General features: G+C 30.2%; 1 protein-coding gene across 1 annotated transcript; it reads right to left on the reverse strand.

The window, feature by feature from the left end:
• Positions 1-62: 62 nt before the first annotated feature.
• On the reverse strand, positions 63-16,301 carry LOC107169188 (cocaine esterase). Its single transcript, XM_015518853.2, has 3 exons — positions 15,598-16,301; positions 2,325-2,434; positions 63-1,688 (listed from the first exon to the last, which is right to left on the reverse strand). The coding sequence occupies exons 1-3, from the start codon at positions 16,061-16,063 to the stop codon at positions 192-194; spliced, it is 2,073 nt and encodes a 690-aa protein (XP_015374339.2). The 5' UTR covers positions 16,064-16,301; the 3' UTR covers positions 63-191.
• Between the last annotated feature and the right edge of the window lie 6,193 nt (positions 16,302-22,494).

A 22,494-nucleotide genomic window follows, 5' to 3' on the forward strand; every position in this document is an offset into this window, starting at 1 on the left:
GCAGTAGCACGCTTCCGGCATTATCGTCGCTTAAAAATTCAAAACGTATTCCACGGACCTGATGAGAATGATAATATTTTAATAATTTTAAAGAATAATATACCTAGTAACAACACATATTATACTGTAAAAATTATTGTCCTAGCTATGAAATAACATTAAGTTGGCATTTGTGTGGTCGGTACACGTGCTTATACCATCAGCGACAATGAGTTCGCTACCAATGACGACGATAGGACCACCAGACCCAACGCAATCAAAACGGTGGGCCCGGGCTCCCCTACAACGTTGGTGGCGGCCGATTCTACAGTTTGATTAGCACAACATTGCAGCGCGACGGCCAGCACCTTGGGGTAGTACTTATTCCAGAACTCAGGCTCCTGGTCGGGTTGTGACATGTTTGGCACCTTGTCCAGCACCATGACGCGGGGGTTGCGTGCCTCATACTCTTCCCACCGGACGTTGACCGCGGCTGAGCGGTGTGCTGGATCGGCGTGCCGTGCGAAGTTTGTCCACATTGCCATCATGGTGTCCGACATCCGTCGGTCGGCGGCCGTCCAGTCGATGGCCGTGGCTGACGGCCAGTAAGGCATGCCCCACATGATGGGCAGCTCGGCCCCGTGCGGTGCGTCCATCCATTCGGCGGCAGCAGGCAGCGCTTTGGTCGCACGTAACTTATATTCGTACCGGTACACGTACGTGGATTTCAGGCGTGACACGTAACTGGCCACCCGGTAAGTGGTGGCCCCGTATACCTTGTTGGCAGCCATGATCACGTAATTCCGTCGCAGAGTTTCTGGGTCATCCGTTTGCCTGGCATACCGAAACACGACCGTATCCACAACAAAGTCAGCGTCCAGCGTACAGTTCCCCTCATCGTTGATGATCATTTCACCGTCCGAAAATCCACTTACCGCTTCCCCAGTGGTGACCGTAGCGACTGGCTGCTGTTGCTGTTGTTGCTGGAACTTCCGGAACTGACGAATCCGACGATCGTCTTCGTCCTCGATCGCGACGTCTTCCCGAACCAATGCCTCAAACCGATCTCTGGTTATGCCTTCACCACCAGCACCACCAGCACCACCAGCACCACCACCACCATCCCCTCTGTCAAATGCATCGAACGAGTCCTCCATTCGGTTGTAGCCGATCATGTACGGGACAGCGGTGAACCGGCCGTCGTCCATAAGTGCGGCAGGCATATCCGGTAAAAATGGTTCTAGACCACTGCTGTCGTTGGCTAGCGCCAGACCGTCGACCACCGGGCCCCAACGGGTCAATGAACCACCACCCTTCACGAGCAACTCGGCGTCCACGTTCCGCAGACACCCTGTCAACGTGTTCCGAAAGCAGTTGAACTTGTCAGCCAACGCATCCAGTACCGCTTCCGGTCCGTCTGCTGTCATCACGGCGGTCCGAAGCAGCGCGTTTCCGCTCATACTGATCGCCCGGTGGAACTTGTCTCGAGACCCAGGTGACACCACGTGCAGGCCCACGCTTACTGCGCCTGAGCCCTGCCCGAACACTGTCACGTTCTGCGCCGCACCGCCGAAGTTTTCGATGTTCCGCTGCACCCAGTCCAGTGCGGCTGCCTGATCCATCAAGCCCCAGTTGCCTGACGCCTCTGCAGTGTTGTCCGTGTAGAAGCCCAATATATTCAAACGATAGGCCGTAGTAACCACGATCACCTGTGGTACAAATCCAGACAACACATATTTTACATATTAATATATACTTATACTTATGACAAAAACACATTTTATCACTCAGAAGAATTATTTAAAGCACTTAATGTTCTAAAATTCAATAACTTTGATGGAAATATTTTCCAGTATTAATTTCAAAATGAATTTACTATACATTTTTAAACCCGAAACTGTTAGTAAAAATAGGTTTAATGAAACATTTATATTATACATATACCTATATTTACATACCACAAGTTATTAGACTTCAGTTGCAAAGAGAAGACCAAGAACCAAAGGAAATGCTAAAGTTGAGTCAAAATAAAAATATATTTTGAAAAAACTGTTAAAAAGTTATAGGTATTCGATAAATTAGACTAAACAAATATTACTTACAGAGTTTTTTATGATAATTTAAATGTTACATATAATTAAGTAGTGAAATTTAAATATAACTTTAAAATATTATATATATTTCGATATATTAAGTCATAAGTGTTTAGGTACAGTTTACAATAATCTATTCGATTGCATCAATTATCTTAACACAATAACTTACATAACAGAAATGTTGTAAATGAATATAATTTCTTCTGGTCTGGTAAAAATCAACTATATTATTATAACGGGTGAACGTACTTTGTGTCTAGCAGCCAAAACTGAAGCGTCCCAATAAATCGGTGATCCCCAATGAAAATCACCAGGATGAAACCAAACCATGACTGGAAACTTTTCTTCCGGTACCGCACCTATGCAGAACAAAAGAAATCAAAAATAATACATTATATTAAATTTTATTAAATTTTATAAATAGGTATAAATACAATCAAATCGTTGAGGTGCTAAATTGCATAATAAGGACTAACAAACTGTAACTATCTCCCCACAGAATTGAAATTTTCAACAAAAAATTGGTATATGTTTAGCCTACAAACTTTTTAATACAAGACAGTTTACATTTTTTATAAAAATCACACAATATTTTATAAATCACAGTTAAACACGAGTTAAAAGTCTTGAAACTTACTACTTACAATCAGTACCTATAATTATTAAATGTTTAATATATAAATTTATATTATATTATGTTTATAAGTCACGTATCTATAGTACATCTTCTCTTTATTTTTGATATCATAACAAACAATCAACAGCATACTCATATTTCTAGGCATAGGTAAAACTAAAGGTCTGCAAGAAAGGCCATATTCTGACCTAATACTGGTTGGAAAACGTATCAGGTTTTTCATATTTTTCACATGATCTGTCCTAATGAAATTTCATTGCTTCGTCAGCTATATTTGTGGACGATTTTCGGTATTTTCTATTTTATCTATTTAAGAATTGTACTGTCTTATGATCGTACTCTCTCACTTTTTATAATAATAATTATAAAACACTTATCTTAAATGTTGCAAAACTTGACTAAAATTAAGACCTGAATAATATAATATAATCTGTGAGACTTAATACACTATTATTAAACGCGCATTACGCTCTTCATTTCTTTTTTTTATTCTTTTTTCTTTTTTATTGTTTTAGTTTGAACGATTAAAAGTTTATTATAAATTAAATTATCAAGGTTTGATAATATTTTTTTTCCAACACGAGTATTATTAAAGCGGCATGCTGTGGCTATTAATTTAAAAATTTTAATTTTAAAAAAGTTCACTGCGCTTGCACTACACAAACACTAGGAACTTGACAGAGACTTCGACTAAAAGTTTTCTTTCTATTCATATCATGCGGTTTCATAAAAATAGCACGGTTCAAAACGTACAGAACAAAATATATAAATACCAATTACTATAATCAAATACATGAACTATAAACTGATCGTGTGCTATGACACAGCACATATTTTGACAATCGTAATAACTAATAACTCAATATAGGTAGATGTGTTTCGACACTACTTTTATGATTTGACGCACTTATACCTATAGTGTAATAATAATTTTTGTACTTGGTTTACTCAGAAAATTTACCTTGTAATACTGCAAAATTAAAACAAACTTCTCGTTTATAAGATTAACCGCGCGTGCTTTAAGAGTTCGTCGTCATAAATCACAATTAATGCAAATATAGTCAAAATTTTTGTCATAATATCTTTAATTGCTAATGCCAAATGAATTGCGTTTTTAATATAATATATACAAACTATACCTTTTACCTTTGTACTATAAACGTAAAAAAAATATTAAAATATTATCATATAAAATGAAAGTCAGTGACCTCAAATAACAATTTTTTTCAAAATCCTGTTCCCTGTGAATTTTCTAGTTTATTAAATACAATAAAATATTAATACAACAACACAATTTATATCCACAATAAATGCTAAGTTCATTCACCTTTGAGCGTGATAATATCGCCTATTTCATTGTTGCGTGTGTTTATGTATCGTATAATATTGTAGTGATCATATCGTATAAATAATTATACAATGCTTGGTTACCTTCTGCAGCTATTATAAATGTATTATACCATCCACCTTATACTTTATAATACCTTGTAACCGTCAAGATAATAAAAAGATTTTAACAACTATCTCCGCAATTATTTCAAATGTCTGCCATTTTATTTTCAAGACTACGTAATATTTTTAATCTATTATTTAAACAATAATAATTTTCCATTAAACTATCTATTTAAAAAATTAATGTGCAAGATGATCATTAAAAAGTAGCATTTTTTATGAAAAAAATTACTATAGATCTCGACAATACTACACCTCAAAACATATGTGACTTAATGGGAGTAAATCTGTTTTTTGCCTTCAAGTATAATAAATAATGTCAATCCAGAACTGTGCGTGGTCGATTTCATTTGTTGTAAATAACCTTTGTCTTTTTCAATCAGACTTTCAAAATTCAGAGTAATTTTGCGCAGATCTAAATTTTGGAAAGTGCCCACAATGTTTTTGGTCACTTATCAGTCGTGTGTAATTACTTGTACAGTAGTATTTACCAACTACCAAGCTATTTATATATTCCCTTGGATCAGTTAGATCCAATATAATTGAAATGCCTATTTATTATTTTTTTTTTGTACTTTTTAGTCAATAAAATCTAGTTTTTATGACCATAACAGTTATTCCACGCATATCAGCGTGTCTTTTTGAGCCAATTGAGTTTTAGGCGTCTTGTGGAGTTAATATTTTACCTTATATTATATTTTTTATCACAAAACATGATTTATTTATTACAACGTATATTTAAAAAATTTACATTGTATACTAGTAACATTAATTAGGATCCTATACCTACTCTAGGACTTAAATTTTAAGACAATTTACAGAATGTCTTATGGAGTGAAGGGGAGCAAGTACACTATATGCACCCCCGTACGCATCCATTTATTTACAGCGTGTTAAGTTTGAACTCCGCCTAAAATAAGCAAACACCTACAGTAAAATGTAGGACACGATACAGAGACAGAATTGCCTATTCTAATTATTAAAATTGTATCACTTATCTTTTAAGTGTAACCCTATCTATATTTCGTATATGCAATATGCATGTATATAAAAACTATGTAGATAGATATAGTATCTAAATTTATTAATTGCTGAAATAATTATATTAAAGATACCTTTTCACGCAGATAAATATAATCACAGTAGCAGAATATTGGAGGCGATCTAAAAGGCCACCCTTTGAATTTTGTTTAGCAGCCCCCCCCCGCCCCCCACTTGTAATTTTATTTTAGTAACATTTTTTAAATATACTCGTTTATCAGAAATATAATAGGCTATAGCCCCCTATATAAATTCATCACGCTACGCCTATGCATATTATTATTTATTACCAACAACATTATACTTTATATAGTATTATAGGAGTGTACCATTTTTCTAATCGACTGAAAGTTCATTTTAAAAGAAAAATTAATGCGCACGTACTTGTAGTTTGACGGAATCGCATGCGAAACAAATGACTTACCTACGCGGGCTGCATTAGTATAACAATTTGTTTATTCAAGGTCAAGGTACCTAAAGGCTAAAATAATAATTTGCATGGAACTACAGATATAAGACATATTATAATTAAATATAAATTATACATTGAACGTTTTCTACCGTTTTATTGGTCCCTATTTAAACCATATTTAATCTAATAAATAAATCTTATTGAATTAAAACATTTTTTTTTCGAAATTTTACTATTTAAAATACAATAAAAAACCTACTCAAACCGAGAAAAATGTTTTTATATATATAAAATATATATATATAATGTTTTTTTTAGATATACGTGTTAACATGTATTTCTTTATAATTTGTTCTTTGTTTTTGCTGATAATTTTTACTTAGAGATAGTTTTCGGTTATGACTAAAGAGTAGGACTTATCATACTGTTATAATAAACAATAAGTAGGTAAACTTTGTTACTCTGTTCAATAAATCTAAACACCTTAATGCTTTGATAGATGGGAAATTGATCACTATATTATTGGTAAAATATACATATGCTTTATAATTTAAGCAAATTTAAATTTCAAATAGATTTTTCAATTTATTGCTAAGCAAAAAAAAATATTTTTATAGGCTTTTCATCATAAAGTAAAACTAACTTGTAAGACGGAGACAACACATGCGGGTATCACGTCCTCTTAAGACATTTATAGCTAAAAATTTCTTAAAAATGTTAAATTAATTTTAATTTTTACTTGAGATATTATTTATATGAATAATTTTTTCTAATGTTTGCGAAGATGTTTAACTTAGTATTTCAATTACATTTTTTCAGTTGTAGGATTATCATAAATTTATTGAACACGTGTAATAAAATTTAATCGTATTACGTATTGCATTTTCAAAAGTTTAAACATTTACCCACGTTTCCGACAGATTGAGGTTACACTCATAATACTCATAATAAATGTGGGAATACGCAGTTCTATACGTATAGGTACCTACGTATACCTACCTTGTATACTATATCGACTCGATTGTCTCGATTCGCTACCATAAGATTTTTTCCCTTTTATTACAACAAACAATAATACCTAGAGATTGCTATGTGCGTGTACGAGAAAAATAAACAAGGTTTATATTTTTTTTTTTCTTGTTTTGGTGTCTTGCGTGATTCGAGTTGACAATTTAGACGATTTTACCGTTCCGTTCCATGTACGTTGAAATAAACTACAACTAGTAAGCGAAGTATAACAATTGTTTTTGATGTGTATTATTATGAAAATTTATTTGACTTACTGATTCCATATTATATATAGATAAAAATATTATTATTTTGATATATTATTAACTTCAAAAATAATAATATTTTTGATTCTAATCAGACGAAAATAAACACATCAAGTTATGTGAATAACAAAGTAAAACTCCATTATTTTGTATATTATACATATATATAATTTACCTATATACTTTTTTATTACACTTACTCATTGCTTGATATACTTACTACCCAACACTATGATAACTGCAGGCATACAGGTGAGATATCATAACTAGATAATATTATGGGTCCATTTTTAGCAGTCACTGCTAATTCACACTGATATGAATTTATATATAATAATTATTAATAAAATAACTGAAAATGGTCCATAAATTATAACTATATATGCGATATTAAAATATTCCTCAAGTAACTGTATAAGTGTATAGTGTATACCAACAGGCAACTACCACCTATACATTTCTCTATTCGTGACGTAATTTGTATTTCGAATTAAAATTGTGATGGTAAACAGTGTTACAGAAAACATTTAAAATTAAAACTAAATCAGATAAACTAAATTAGTCTAAATGATAGGTGACTAGAGTTTTAAAAACCGTACTGGTGAACGATGCCCAGAAAATAATTTTAACAACTGTCGTGACTGTTTCTATAATACATCATGTCAGCACATCAGTGTTCTCACGCAATGTTGTTGAGTTTGATTAATGAATCGAGTAATTAGTACTATCTACACTTCATAAAAACTTTATTTATCACTTTCCATGTTCCATCTGTAATATATAATGTATAAGTTGGAATAGGCAGATTATGACTAATGAAGTTGAGTCCTATGACCTATATAATAATATAGTCGTATAGCCTGATAGTTGTTTTCCTAAAAATGAATAGTTAAAGTCTAAAAAAGTTTAATATGAAATATTTTATTCTGCTAGTGGATACCGCTCTTCTATACAATAGCTGTCGTTATGGATGAGTTAATTTTTTATTCGATGATGTTATAAAATCATTGTATACATGAAACGATTCTGAGGGAAGATGCGGTAAAGTAGCCTATACAACTATGTACATTTTATGATTAAAACCTGGAAGTTTATGCATTTTAATGTTTTTACTGTATTCTTAAAAAAATTTCTGGATCAACTATAAATTTGAATTTACAACCTAACGAGTTCAAAAATAAAATTTTTTCTGAAATTAACATATTATTTTTACTGCATAATTGTTCTTGTTTTAAAATAATATTTCATGAAAATGTGGGACTTTCAGTATATTTGAAAATGTATTTGTTGAAAAATATGTCATTATGAATACCTAATAGTAATAAAAAAATATTCGCAATAAAAAATAAAAACCAGCTTAAAATTCGGCAATACTTTAATATTATATTATTTATACCCGATAATAATTCGGGTCAAGATTAATTTCGGAATACGCCAATAGATCCGTAGAGCTATTATGCTTACAAATATAAGCAATCAATAATTCCAAGTATTCATATCAATTTAGTTGATTTATTTTCCCGTATCAAACATTTTATAGTGTTACCATATTGGACATCACGTTACGGGCGTATATCAATTGCGACGAAATTACCTTCTTACTTTTAAAAAATCTATTAATTGCGCCACGTATCGACTCCACCAAACTTTTTTACATATTGATTCTGGCGGGTGCCGAATGTCAATTCGCTAAGTATTTGTAAATTACAAATTTGCACTCGTAACAAAATAAGTTGAAGTAAAATATATGAAATATTTGTTTAAATATGACCAATAGATTCTCTTGAATAAAACTGGCTTTAGGCAAATATATTTTTGCCATACCTATATATTTTATTTGTATTATTATTTACAACGATTATTGATAATCGTTTAAATTACAAAAAATGAACTGTATTATTATTATTTTGAATATTATCTTTATATATAAATGTGAAAATGAAAACCTATGAGTGATATGTTCTCGGAAACTTCTGAACCGATCGTTATGATTTTTTTTTTAAATTAAAGAGCTCTGTTATATGCCCACCGCTATAGAGTCTATAGAGACGCTTGCTTTACAGAATATAATAACGTCTGTATGTAGGCGTCTTATCTTAGATATTTTGCTTATGCGCGATAAGACTATAGTATCGGTCCTGTCAGCAATTTGAATTGAATTGAACCCGACTCATTCGAGTTAAGTAGTGTGCTTGTAGTATAAATTACATTTTTAAAACTAATAAAGTATAATATTCTCATTCAAGTCTAAAACGTGTATTCTTTTTATTAATAAACTATTAAGCAACGTTTGATTATCACCCGCTACACAGAGAACGGTTTCAACAAATTGTCGTCTTCGGATACAACCAGAGACACAATATAAAATATAACAGAACATCACTGGGTATCCACGGTGACGTTCATAACAGCTCATTGTGTAGAAGGTTTATGCATTTGATCGATTCTCTAACTTAATAAACAAAGGAGTTATCAATTATTATAATTTTTTATAAAATTCAGATCGAAATTTTATTATTCATTAATCGTTTTAAGTCGTTGCCACGAGTACAAACAAACCATTTATTATAATAGAATACATCGACTATTTGTTATTGTACATATTCAATTAGTAAAAATTCAGATCGAAATTTTATTATTCATTAATCGTTTTAAGTCGTTGCCACGAGTACAAACAAACCATTTATTATAATAGAATACATCGACTATTTGTTATTGTACATATTCAATTAGTAAAAATTAACGGATTAAGGGAGACATGTTTTATTGTTTGGGATGAATCAACAATGGCGAATAAAGATGGTCTTGAGGCACTTGATAGAACGCTGAGGGATTTTAAAAATAATGATCACCCAATGGGCGGAGTTGTTATTCTTTTTGCTGGTGACTTTAGACAAATATTGCCAGTTGCGCCAAAAAGCACTAAAAGCGATGAAATCAACGCATGTCTAAAGTCATCATATCTTTGGTCTTACGTAAAATCTTTGAGATTAACACTCAATATGCGTGTACACCTTGGTGGTGATAATAATGCCGAGCTCTGTTCACAACATCATTTGAAAATTGGTGACGGAACTTTTCAGAATGATGAGGATAGCATGATACACATAAATTCTACATTTGCGATTTCGGTTATTGATCAAAATAGCTTTATCAACAAAGTTTATCCTGAAATTTCTCATCTTTCCAATAAATCTAATGAATGGCTCCGTGAACGTGCAATTTTGGCACCTAAAAACGACACCGTCAACATCATAAACGAAAAAGTTCTTAACATGTTCGAAGCTGATAAAAAAAAAAACTAAGAGAAATTCCAAAAAAAAGCCTTGCTGTAGAATTATGCATATTTGTATCTGTATTTTTTACATAAAATATGACCTGAATACTTAACAATATTTCTAATATCTTTTCTGCCTGATTTCTTGAAGTCAAATCATATCTAATACTATATTATACTATAAGTTTTAACCAATCTCAAACTTATGGTTTTCTTATTGTTTTTATATCGTTATTAGTTTACATTTTATGGTATGTTAATTTAAATGTAACAGTTTACGTTTTATTGTTTTAATATAGTATTATGTTCCAACGTTCTGTAATTTTGTTAAGCCTAACGTAATAGTTTTACATAAATAAAATAAGTAGGTATAAAGCATATAGTATGTTATATGTGCCATACATGATTAGCTACACCGTGACCACATTGATATATATTCAGTTAAACGTGAAGACAATAGGTATTTATGATGCAATTGAACTAGTTTAAGGCGATCGGTTAAGGAAGTAAATCCTACGCCTTTCATATAATATGTCTCAGGCCGGATCGACTTTTTTAATCCGATTAATTTTCTTGGCCTGAATGCCATCACCACAATATGTTAAATAAACAGAGTTGAATAAAAAAAAAAACCCTATACAATCCATTAAAAACAAATATTTATTTTAATGATGTAAATTATGTTATACGACGATAACTTATTCTCGCGTAAAATAAAACAATATTTTTTATATTTTACGTGTAGGTACCTCCTTAGAATTCATTATCATTCGATATTTGCATTATTATAGTTTAATGGCTGCGTGCTGGATGAAAAATGCTGTCGAAAGTGCTTATATAAAATGTATGGACTATCACATAAAACTATACAGGATATCCGTTTTGAATTAATCAACACTAGAAAACGTTTAAACTAAACAAAAATAAAAAAAGATCAAAAATAATTTACTGATATAATAAAAAGATAATTATTAAGATCGTATTTTTTCATTTACTGCTCAGAAATGTATATTATTTATATATTTGTAATCAAATTAAAAATACCTGGGCGATTATTTAATTTAATTCATAATGATTATTGCAATAATATCAATATTATAGGTAATACATTTAAGAGGATGTTCATGCTACACACATATTTGTTGTCTTCGTCTTACAATTGCAAAACATAACAAATTTATGTTTAGCAGAACACGTTAACACTATTAGTTTAAAAGTTAGAGGAAATTGACCTATTATGAAACTCGATGTTAAGAACATATTGTGTTTGGATTTCTTACGATAAGGAACTTAGTTTTTAAGTGAGTTATGAGCATTTTCAATTTACGCTTTTTATATACAAATAATTTGCTAGAAAATTGAACTATAAAAAATACCACATACCAACACGGATCATTTTTTTAACATCAAAGTTTCATAATAGGTAAATTCACTTTAATTTTTAAACTGATTGAGCTAAACGTGATTTTCTGAGCGTAAATTTGTTGTGTTATACACTTGTAAGACGGAGACGACAAATGTGTAGCGTCCTCTTAAGGGTTATTGTAATAAGAAAAATTGTCAAAAAATAAGGTTAAATTGAATATATAGGTATTGTATCTAAGAGGCTAGATACGATTGCCTCGTGTTCTTTTCCAAAATAATTTTTCAAACATATTATATCAATTTTTTTATTTATAATATTTGATGTTCCATATTAAAATTTAGGATTCTGAATTTGAAACATTTCACTCAATGTTTTCAATTGAAAATTTCACTATTCGTGAAATATTTCAATGAAATTATGAATTATATTTTTTTCTTCTTTATATGTGTTTGGTCATAGATGATTAAAATTAATTTTTAGATTACACACAGAAAACATAAATAGTGCCAATATTGGATCAGTTATCAACCAAGGCTTACAAATTCAGTTTGTAACTGTAAAAGTATAAAATATGGTACCTATGTTGGATATTGAACCTATTCATAAAATTTTCAATAAATTATAAATAATATCAGTATAATATTAAAGATATTTTATATATTCGTTAAACAAATTCTACATTATATGTAACTTGTTTTTTTTTTGTTTCATATAATAAACCATCTTTTAAAAATGAATGATTATACATTTTTAAATATATCTATCGATGATGCACATTTTTTTTTTTTTCATGCAAATCAAATGCTTCAAGAAAATAAATTTCATTAAATTGTATACATCTATTAACATTACACTCATTACAGGGTTCAGTTTTACTACCACCATTTCTAAGATCCACATTTATTTATTGTCTATCTGAGATTAATTTTCAAACATGATTTTATTTATTAGTTAGTCCGTTATGGGCAATTTTAAATGTTCACTAATAACACTTATCAAAATTTATAGCATGTTGTGGATCTACAAATTATATAGACAATTTTTGAATTTTAATAAAATATTATAAATTATCAACACTTATTTGAGTTCCAGTTTCCCATGCCTACAAAAACACGATGAACAATAGATACCTATGGTCTCTTTTCTTATGTAATGCATACGCTAATTACCTAATATTCAAGGAAATCTATATAAAATAAACGTTTTGAATAAGTATATCGATATGTTTACTAATACGCATGTGCGATTGATAATTATTATATTGACGTGACAAGAATATATTATCATTTTGATTAAAAAAAAGAAAAGTTACACCAATATAGTTTTACTTTTTTTATGTATCAAACATGAAAAAAAATACGGACAAACGTGTTAGGTACTTAAATTATTAAATCTATAGATATCCAGAGTTAATTTAAAAATGTTGGTTAGAAAATTAAACGGAGATGTGAGATAAATATCCATAGTGTACGTTACTAATTCCTAATGTAAGTCTAAAGTTTTTCGATGAACTCACTACTTAGTATAAAAAATTACAGACTTAAACAAATAGTATCAATGGGATTGTAGATATTAGTATTATTCAAGAAAATGTCTAGAACAAAATACCTAACCCTACTTAATATTATAATAAAAATAGATATAGATAAATAATAGCGATATTTAATACTTAAACATGTTCTAACGTGTTTTACACAATACTGATACATGTTTTAATTTTTTATAACTTACTATTTAGTCAATTTTTACGTTAAAAGCAGGCACTTATAAAAAATAATAATATAACATTGAGTTTTTTGAATAATAAAATAGCGATAATTTCATGGTGTTTTTTTAACTCGTATAATATTAATAAAAATATATATATATATATATATATATATATATATATATATATATATAATAAACAACAACTTTAATATTTTTGCTTTGAATATTTCTGTAAGTTACCAACTAGACGAACTTACACGCAAAGTATATGTATACATGGTATACTAGGTACTTTGGACGAGCGTCTTACATTGTTACATAAAATACATTGGTGCACCCGTATAAAAATCAAGTTGACATGCGATTGTCAGATTCTCAGTAAAAGTATGACTAATATTATTAGATAAGCATCAATTTAATTATAATTATACAGCTAAAAAATCTATGCAAAGTAAAAATTATTAAAATTATTTAATTATTATTACTCAACTTTAAGTTATAACAAAAATACAAAACGCATGTCAATTAAAACTAGAAGTATTCTGTAATTTTTTACTTACTTAAAATTAAATTAATAATATTACATTAGTAGAGTTAATAGTTAATAGTAAATTTGTGATAAACTATAGTTTCATATTAAGCATTATCATGCAGAACATTTTGTCAAAATGAACTTCTTTTTAATTTATAAAAACAAATATGTAACGCGTAATTTTTCTAAGTTACTTATAAATAACTAATGTCGCAACTCTTTTACTCAAATGTAAACAGTGTTATATAGAATAACTATAGTTGTAAAAATACAATATTTTAAAAAGTACTAACAATTAAATTAACCTAACAGTACAGTAACGAGTAACATACATTAGATAGGTACGTTTACCTATTATTACCTAGTATTATTGGATAGTATGTAACGGTTACATACTATCCAATACTGTATAGTATATACTGTATAATATTAAATTGAAAAATATTCAACATCTTCTTGCTGCTCAATTATGACACGAGGTTTTCAAAATTCAACAACCAAGGATTTCAAACAATGTACATTTTTAATTTAATATGGATAGGTAAAAACAAAATAATGTAGCTTTTTATATTAGAAATGGATAAAGAAATTTTTGAAATTATTCTTACGAGTATATTGGTTATATCATATGAATATTTATTATATGTACTGCTTATATTAACACTTTTTTTGATATAGTCATTTAATTTGTTAATAAATACAAAAAAAAATTACTTATGGACTCACCTTCTGAAAAGTTGTCCTGTATACGAGCTTACTTAAATAATTTTTCTAATAAATAATTTTATAATAACCTAAGTTAAATTTAACTGTCACGTACTATTACATTTATTAGCTTACGTAGTGTAAAACTCTTTGCTGAGTAGAGTGAAATTTTAAAGAATCCAATAACTATTAACTAATATTCAAAATTTAAATTCTTGAAACCCAAAAGAAATACCTAATTTAAGAAAGAACTATCTATGTTGTAATTAACATAATATTGCATTAGGTACTAGGTATGTACTATTACCAAAACAACGCATAAATAAATAAATAATAAACCTACTTACACTATTCATAAAAGTTAAATTGTAAATTTACAAAAATGAGTAATTCAGTTGAAATATAATCTTGAATTTCTTTTGAATAATACTTTAATACTTTAAAGCTAAATTGAAATGTATTTGAATTTAGATCGAAAAAAATAAAGAGATCATTTAAATATAATTTGAAACAAAACAAATAAGAAATATTATGTACGCAAAAAGCGGTTTAAATCTCATAGTAATATCATAGCTTAAAAAAATAAGCATTTTTCTGTTAAAAATCGAGATGTGAGAACCAACTGCTATGTTATTTATTTTATACATGGATCTATCTATAATAAATAGTGTTATTTTGAATATAAAAAAAATCCTATGTTGTTTTGTAATCTCTTAGTTGGTCTTATTGGGTTTTCTCGGCTCAGCTAAAAGTTTTATTTTTATGCCACATAAATGACGACTATTTTTTAATTATTTTTTTTTAACTTAGAAGGTTGCATATGGGATATAATTTTATACATACCTATGTTAATGTTAGGTACTGTGAATGTAAGTAATTGGTGAGCGTTGTCAATCACCTAGTGAATGTCGACATACACCAATTAAATTGGTAAATGTTGAAATGAAAATTTTAAATAATATAGACATATATTACTGATTGTGAGATATACATGATTTTAGTCAACAATTATTAAGCATTTTTGTTTTGTGAAATGAGAATCGTCCGAAAATGGTATGGTACGATTTTGGTAAAAAAGTTTCTCTAAGGGGACTACGTGACTAACTAACTCGTTACCTTCCGGTCTATAGATGTTCAAGTACAAGCAGTCCTCGGAAATTTTGACTGGACCTGGAGTGACGGTTGAGAATAATCGATGGACAGGATGTGACCGGACGGGTGGGTCCGGGATGCATGCTGGTTTGTGTGCAGACCCAACGAGGACGCCGCTCCACGTGGGCGGAGGATCGACATCAGGCGGCGCGAACCGCAGGTTGCCAATGGGTGGCTTGGCGAAAGGTATGCCCAGATACATCCAAGCCCGGTTTCCGATCTTGTTAAGCTGCACCTCAACACCGGAAACGGCGCCCTGCCTGGGGATGTTGACCACCGGTGCATCCCGGTTACCACCGCCGGCTCTCTGAGAACGGACTTGGCTACCATAGATACAGACGCACGCATAGGCCACCAACAACAGCGAAGGTCCTCGGATCCGATTGCGACGTCTAACGGCAGACGATCGTGTCTGGTTCAACGGTACCATGGTATAGTTGCTGGTGTAATATTTGTATAAATATGTTATATTATAAAACGCGTTTGCAGTCGTGTATATTATGATAAAATATATGAATATATGAATTGTCGTATAGCAGCCAGTGGTAGTGCACGGACCTCTATGGACTGTGCGTGATTACGACGACAACGAATGAAAGGAAGGAAAAAAGAAAAAAAGAAAGAAATGAAAAACGACCATGCGCCGGGGCAAAGACTGAGCGCAGCACTATCCGCCGCGCCGTTCTCAACCGACCACATGCCGCGTTTATCCCCACCCGACGTAATAATAGCAGTTTCACACGAAACACAACGATAGCGGGGGCCGAAAACTTATCGTACGCAAGTTTATTTCGGAGAATGATATTATCAGCACAGAAACAGGGTGTGAGGTGTCTGCAATTTAGACATTTTCCATATTATGCAGCAAATTTGCGAATGATAATACGAGTACAGGGTATAACAGAAAGACCTGACAGAAAAAAAAACCTATGCCAATTCATCGTATGATAAAATTGTTTAATAGTATATGATAAATAAATAATTTAAGAAATATAGGTACTCATGTCAGAAAATTCTCAAAAATCATATTTTTTTAAAAGTTATTGCACTCCAAATTAATTTAACCAAAAAAATTCTAAAAAATAAACTACTTGACTTAGATAAATCTTTTTACCATCAAAATTGTTTTTATAATCAAATTCACAAATAGGCTATTTTATACATGTAGTGCTAGCCGCTAGGTTCACTTAATGAACAAAAAATAAATAAATAATATTAATGTGAAAAAAGTTAGCCCTAAAGTCAGTTCTATCTGCTACACCTTGTATAAACAGCGATGGAAATGAAAGACGTGATGATCAATGTACGCACGCAACATATTCGTCGATTATTTCACGCGCTCGCACGCTGTTTACGGTATCCCAAGTTCCAACATGTTATTAAAGATACTTTATAAACATATATGCGCATAAAGAAGTATATCTATAGTATTTAAAAAATCACGTACCTATATAACGTTGTCGAATAATTATTATTTTACGATAATTTTCATCGATAACGATACCACGGTATAATATATAATATACGCTTAGTATAATATATTATAATAGTTACACTGACTGGGGGTGCAGTGTCGGGTGATCAGCGGAAAAAATGTAAATTTCCTGAGCGGACGCGAGTGAACGACAATAACAATATTATAATATTAAAAATAATAGCCGGAATTACATCCTTGCGGCCACCCCTATTTCAAACCCAACCGCACCCATCACTAAATAAGTAGCCCTTATTGACCTTGACGTAGCCATCGCGCCGTGTGGCAGAATTTCATTATCGCAGCCGTCACGCTCGAACCTGATTGAAGTCTAAGATACGTAGGTATAACATTATACGTAATTACACGCCACCTCGATAAATGCGAACTTAAATACATATATAATATATACCACTGGTAGTATAATGCGCAATAAGTCTTCAAGTCAGTCGATCGCCTTTTTAATGAGAGTTTTTCCTAAATATTTATTATTTAAATATTAATATAATTTATTGCAGAAAAACTACACTACTCTAATCTATAGCTTAGTCAGGGGCGGATCCATAGTTTGGGAACTGTGGGTCAAGCCATTTCAAGAGGCCATTTATTAGAGATGAAATTGGATTAGAAATTAATACCTTGAACAAAAAAAAACATTATATGCTTAAAAAATGTAAAAGTATATTTATATTACCTACAGTTATTTTATTATAATAATTTTCTTCTATTTTTCATTTCTACAAATGTTTCAATGGACAATGACTTTGTCAAAATCAATTTTTTCTGCAGTACATTTTTCTATACTAAGTACTGCAAGGTTTGATAATTTTTTTTCAGACATAGTAGAGCGTAAAAATGACTTAATAAATTTAATCCGACTTTCTTTAAACTTGGATAGGACGAAACCATATCATTAGTTATAATAAATTTCAAAATTTCATTTATTGAAATATCTTCACAGTCCTTATTTAAATGATAGTAAACACAACTAAATGACTCATATTCTGAAATAAGATCATCTTGATCAATATCAGTTTGGTAAATTTCAGAAAGCTTCTATGTTCACCAATGGATTTTTCATTGGGTTTTTTTTTTCTACAAAATATTTTTTTAGATCAAGGCATTCAAATTGTCTTACAATATTAGAAAAATCTTCAAACCTGTGATTTAAAACATTAATGAATGAATCTAAAATTACAAAATATGTTTTAATTTTGAAACTTTGGTCAGCTGATTTATTTAAATGATCATCTAAAGTGTAGATTCTACACCCATTTCGTCAAAAAATTGTTTTGCTTTTTTGTTTCTTTGTTCATCAAACTTTGTGATACCATTAAATTTTTCACACAACACAATCACATTTTTTTAAATTTCTATAAATTGTTCAGTAGTTCTCGTGGATTTAATATTTTCTGAACAAGCTATAATCATATTGAAGGCAGTTGTTAAATCAATTTATGCATTTTGTAAATAGTTAGATAATATATAAGCTTTTGCTAAAACATTTTTCCACACAACCAACATAAAACTATTCTTCAGTCTCATAACACGAAACAGCAAACCTTGTGCTTCTGAAACTTTGACAGTTGAAATATTGTAAAATGTAATGAAGTCTCATACAAATATACAATACATATTTCTTATTGTAACTTTTTTACAAATCTATAAATTATTTAAAAATCAAAAAAATCATATTTTTACTTTTGCTCTTACAAGTTTTCTGGCCCCACCGGAAAGACGAGTTTTTTTTGGAGGAAGCTGACATGGTCCCAATGGTTTCATACTTGTAGTTAGTTATTTTTTCACGGTGTAATCGATTTATTATTTATTAAAAGTTAAAACCACTAATTACTAGACACATTAATAAGATCATATAAAAAATAAACATATTCTGAACGCCTGAACACTTTTCCGTCAACAAAAATCGAGATAAATTATGGACGTCGAACAGTTGAGTTTGGTGCGATTACTGCGATTGTGATAATGTGATCCGGGGAGAGATATAGAGATAGACATAGACTTATTGGTTATTATCCAACTACGGATTTACATTAGATTATATAATATATACTATATATTATATATAGTTTTATTAGTTCTGCGAATGCACGTCGCAACCGGCACACACGATAGACATTTGTATAGGTACTATTAAGTATAAATAGACACAATATACCCAATAATGTTTAGTCATACCACAGAACTGATTAAATTTAACCTATTCTGTGGTCATACTGCCGATAGAGACTTATTTACGAATTTACGATTTATAAATATAATCTAATTTTATCATCACAACAAACGTACGGAATAAAATATGATTTACTCAACTTTCTACTAAAACGATATAATTTAAAATATAAATTATGAATTGTAATATTGTAAATTTGTAATATACATGGCATTCATTTTTCAAGTAACTCTGATGGGCCAACTGTCCAAGAGTTCATTCCAAGGTCTAAAAATAGACAAAAGTCGCCAAGAGGCCAATTTTGTCAACAAATTTTAATTGTGGGCCAGCTGACCTACTGAACCCCCCCCCCCCCCCTTGAGCTTAGTGCTTAAGTTCTTTAATCTCATACTGTAACATGAAGCAAATATAAGTAGGTATATTATGAAATTTTAAAAGGATGATCCATGTATCATAAACTTCACTCAATTGAAATTATTAAGTTTTATAATTCATACCTTTGGAAAGAATTTTAATAGCATTTCATTTAAAATCTAAATCATTACAACCTATATGGATACAAATTCACTTAGAGCTAATGAAGGTTTCATCTTTTGTATTTGTCTTTTACAGATAAAATCTTTATAATTTACTGTTAATGAAAATGTTTTGTGGAGTTATATAGAATTTTGATGTAACAGCTGTAGTTCTAGTGACATGATTGGAATGTGGGGATAAGTCATAATTTTCAGAAAATTTTTGGTAATATAATATGTATTTTTCGTAGTTTTATAGTTTTTTACAATACACAATTTTTTAGAAATGAAGACTTGGTATGAGACCGAGTACCCTAGTACCCACTCCTGGGGCCCCCTAATAACGAATAAAACTAATCATGATGAAATTGATAAATTAGGTAGTTCTACAAATTAATTAAATTGCTTTACTCGTTACTTAGCGATGAAAGTAATTAATTTACTTAATCAATATTTACTATTCGTTAGTTGTTGTTACTTAATCAAAATTGTAGAAAATTTGCTTTATTTTTCAATTGGATAAGTTTATTGGTATTTCTATAATTTCTTCACAAATTGTCTCTCTACAGGGCCTGCAGTACAGGCAACGTATGAAGAAAATATAGAATACACTATTGTACCTATATGTTTACATAGTTTACGTTTAAATGAATTTTGATCAAAAAAATTTTAAATCATATACAATTATTACTAAGGCTCGGATGTTGACGACCTTTTAAATATTTTTTTAGAATATCATATATGGAACTTTCTTAGCTTAAATATGTTTCAATAACATAAAAATCCATATAAACTTTGCCCATTTTTATTTTTCAAAATTTAATTTAAAATCAAAATCACATATATTTACCTGTAAATTGTTATTTATTATTTTGAAATCAATAAATATTTGTTTAGCTTTAAACGTTTTATGAGCAATTTTAAGTATTTCGGTAATCACAGATAAAATTGTTTTGGATACTTTTTGTGTTGTAATGCCATATATGCAATTTTAAGGTATTTTTATTAGTTTTTAAGGCAAAATATCCAGGTCCTAAAGTTATTACATGAAAATTATTGGTTATTAACTTTACTATACAAATATATTAGTGTTAACCGTTGATACGCAAAAAAATATAATGTCGTTATAAAGTACTCATAATAATCAGGTGTTGAAACATAATTTACATGTTATTTGTATTTTAAAAAGTTGATAAATTATTTGGTTGATTAACTTTTATCCTAATCTATGGAGCAAATATCCATATTGTCCAAACCACTGAAAATTGAATTATAAAAATTATTATGTAATTATTGATAATGCATAGTGCATTAGAGTATATCCGATTATACCCGTTTAATGGACATTCGTTGTTATTAGGGCTCAGAAATTGATAACCATAAAAACATTTAAAAAATGACAAAAAAAAAATGCAAATATGACATAAAAATTACAAAAAATGTCATTAAAACTTACAAATATTTGTTTTAAATTAATAATATAAGTTTAAGATAAATTTGGCAGTTCATTAAGGAGAAATAGGTACCAGCGTTCTTAAGAAACTAAAAATAGGTAGACAGAACAATATAGTAGATGAAAAAGAAGTCTTGCAAGTCGAATATTATAGAACATTACAACAAAATGTCTAGACAAACAAACCAAAAAGATTATAAAACCAGAATAGGTAGAAAGATACTCAAATCTAAAAAATTGTTACTTATAAGATTATTTAATTAAATTAAGTAATTAAATTCTAATTTAAATGTTATAAATGTATATATATATATATATTATCATACACTATGAAATAAATTATTTCTTTGAGTACCTAAATAATATCGATCAAGTTAGCACCGGGACAATACGCTAGGACTATAATTACAATATCAAAATATTGCTAGGAATTTGTTATATTTTGCTAGCTCATTTTCAGAATTTGCTAGTATCTCATTTAAGTGTAAATCAAAATTTAAATATGTCGGTGTCAACTTGACTCAGCACCGGCACATTTTCCGAACGGCTCGAAAGTGGTATTAAAATATTACTATTGAATTGCTAGATTTTGGTAGGTGATTTTTGGAATTTGTAGATTTTGGTTTTTCCGGAAACCCAGAAAAAGAAAAACGGCTCAGCACCGGCACATTGTCCGATCGATATCCGTAAAGTTCGCAACGGCACTTAGTGATAAAACATGAAACCATATATCATTAATTTGCTACGAATTTGCAACATTTTGCTACGATAATTTCAGAATTTGCTACTAGCTTGATGTTCCGGAATTCCGGAAACAAACATGCCAGTATTAACTTGACTTAGCACCGGCACATTCTTAAATCAACTCAAAACTGGTATCAAAAATTTGCTACATTTTGCCACGCTATTTTTAAAATTTGCTACAGTCTGGTTTTTCCGTAATACCGGAAAAATGAAAATTTTCCAGCACCAGCCTATTATTCGAATACCACAACATTGGTATCAAAAATTTGCTACATTTTGCTACGCTATTTTTAAAATTTGCTACAGTCTGGTTTTTCTTAATTCCATAAAACATTCCTTTCGTAGGTCGATGCCTACTAATTCGAAGGTTTGATCTTGGGACTTGTTAATAGTCAACGCAAAAGATATTTTCACCGGAAATTGAAGCCGTTTAAACTGGATTGGCAGATCAGTTGGGATCATCGGTATCATTGGAATATGAGCT

Source organism: Diuraphis noxia, unplaced genomic scaffold (assembly GCF_037042655.1).
Source record: "Diuraphis noxia isolate RWA-SAM2 unplaced genomic scaffold, SU_Dnox_SAM2 contig0001, whole genome shotgun sequence".
Lineage (NCBI taxonomy): Eukaryota > Metazoa > Arthropoda > Insecta > Hemiptera > Aphididae > Diuraphis > Diuraphis noxia.

What these genes read in the sequence shown, in the direction of transcription:
- LOC107169188 (XM_015518853.2), bottom strand. Translation starts at nt 16,063, where the DNA reads ATGGTACCGTTGAACCAGACACGATCGTCTGCCGTTAGACGTCGCAAT. An exon ending in GAACATCTATAGACCGGAAG is followed by an intron (nt 2,435 to 15,597) that starts GTAACGAGTTAG and finishes TGTTCTGCATAG; the next exon opens with GTGCGGTACCGGAAGAAAAG. An exon ending in TTTTGGCTGCTAGACACAAA is followed by an intron (nt 1,689 to 2,324) that starts GTACGTTCACCC and finishes TTTGTACCACAG; the next exon opens with GTGATCGTGGTTACTACGGC.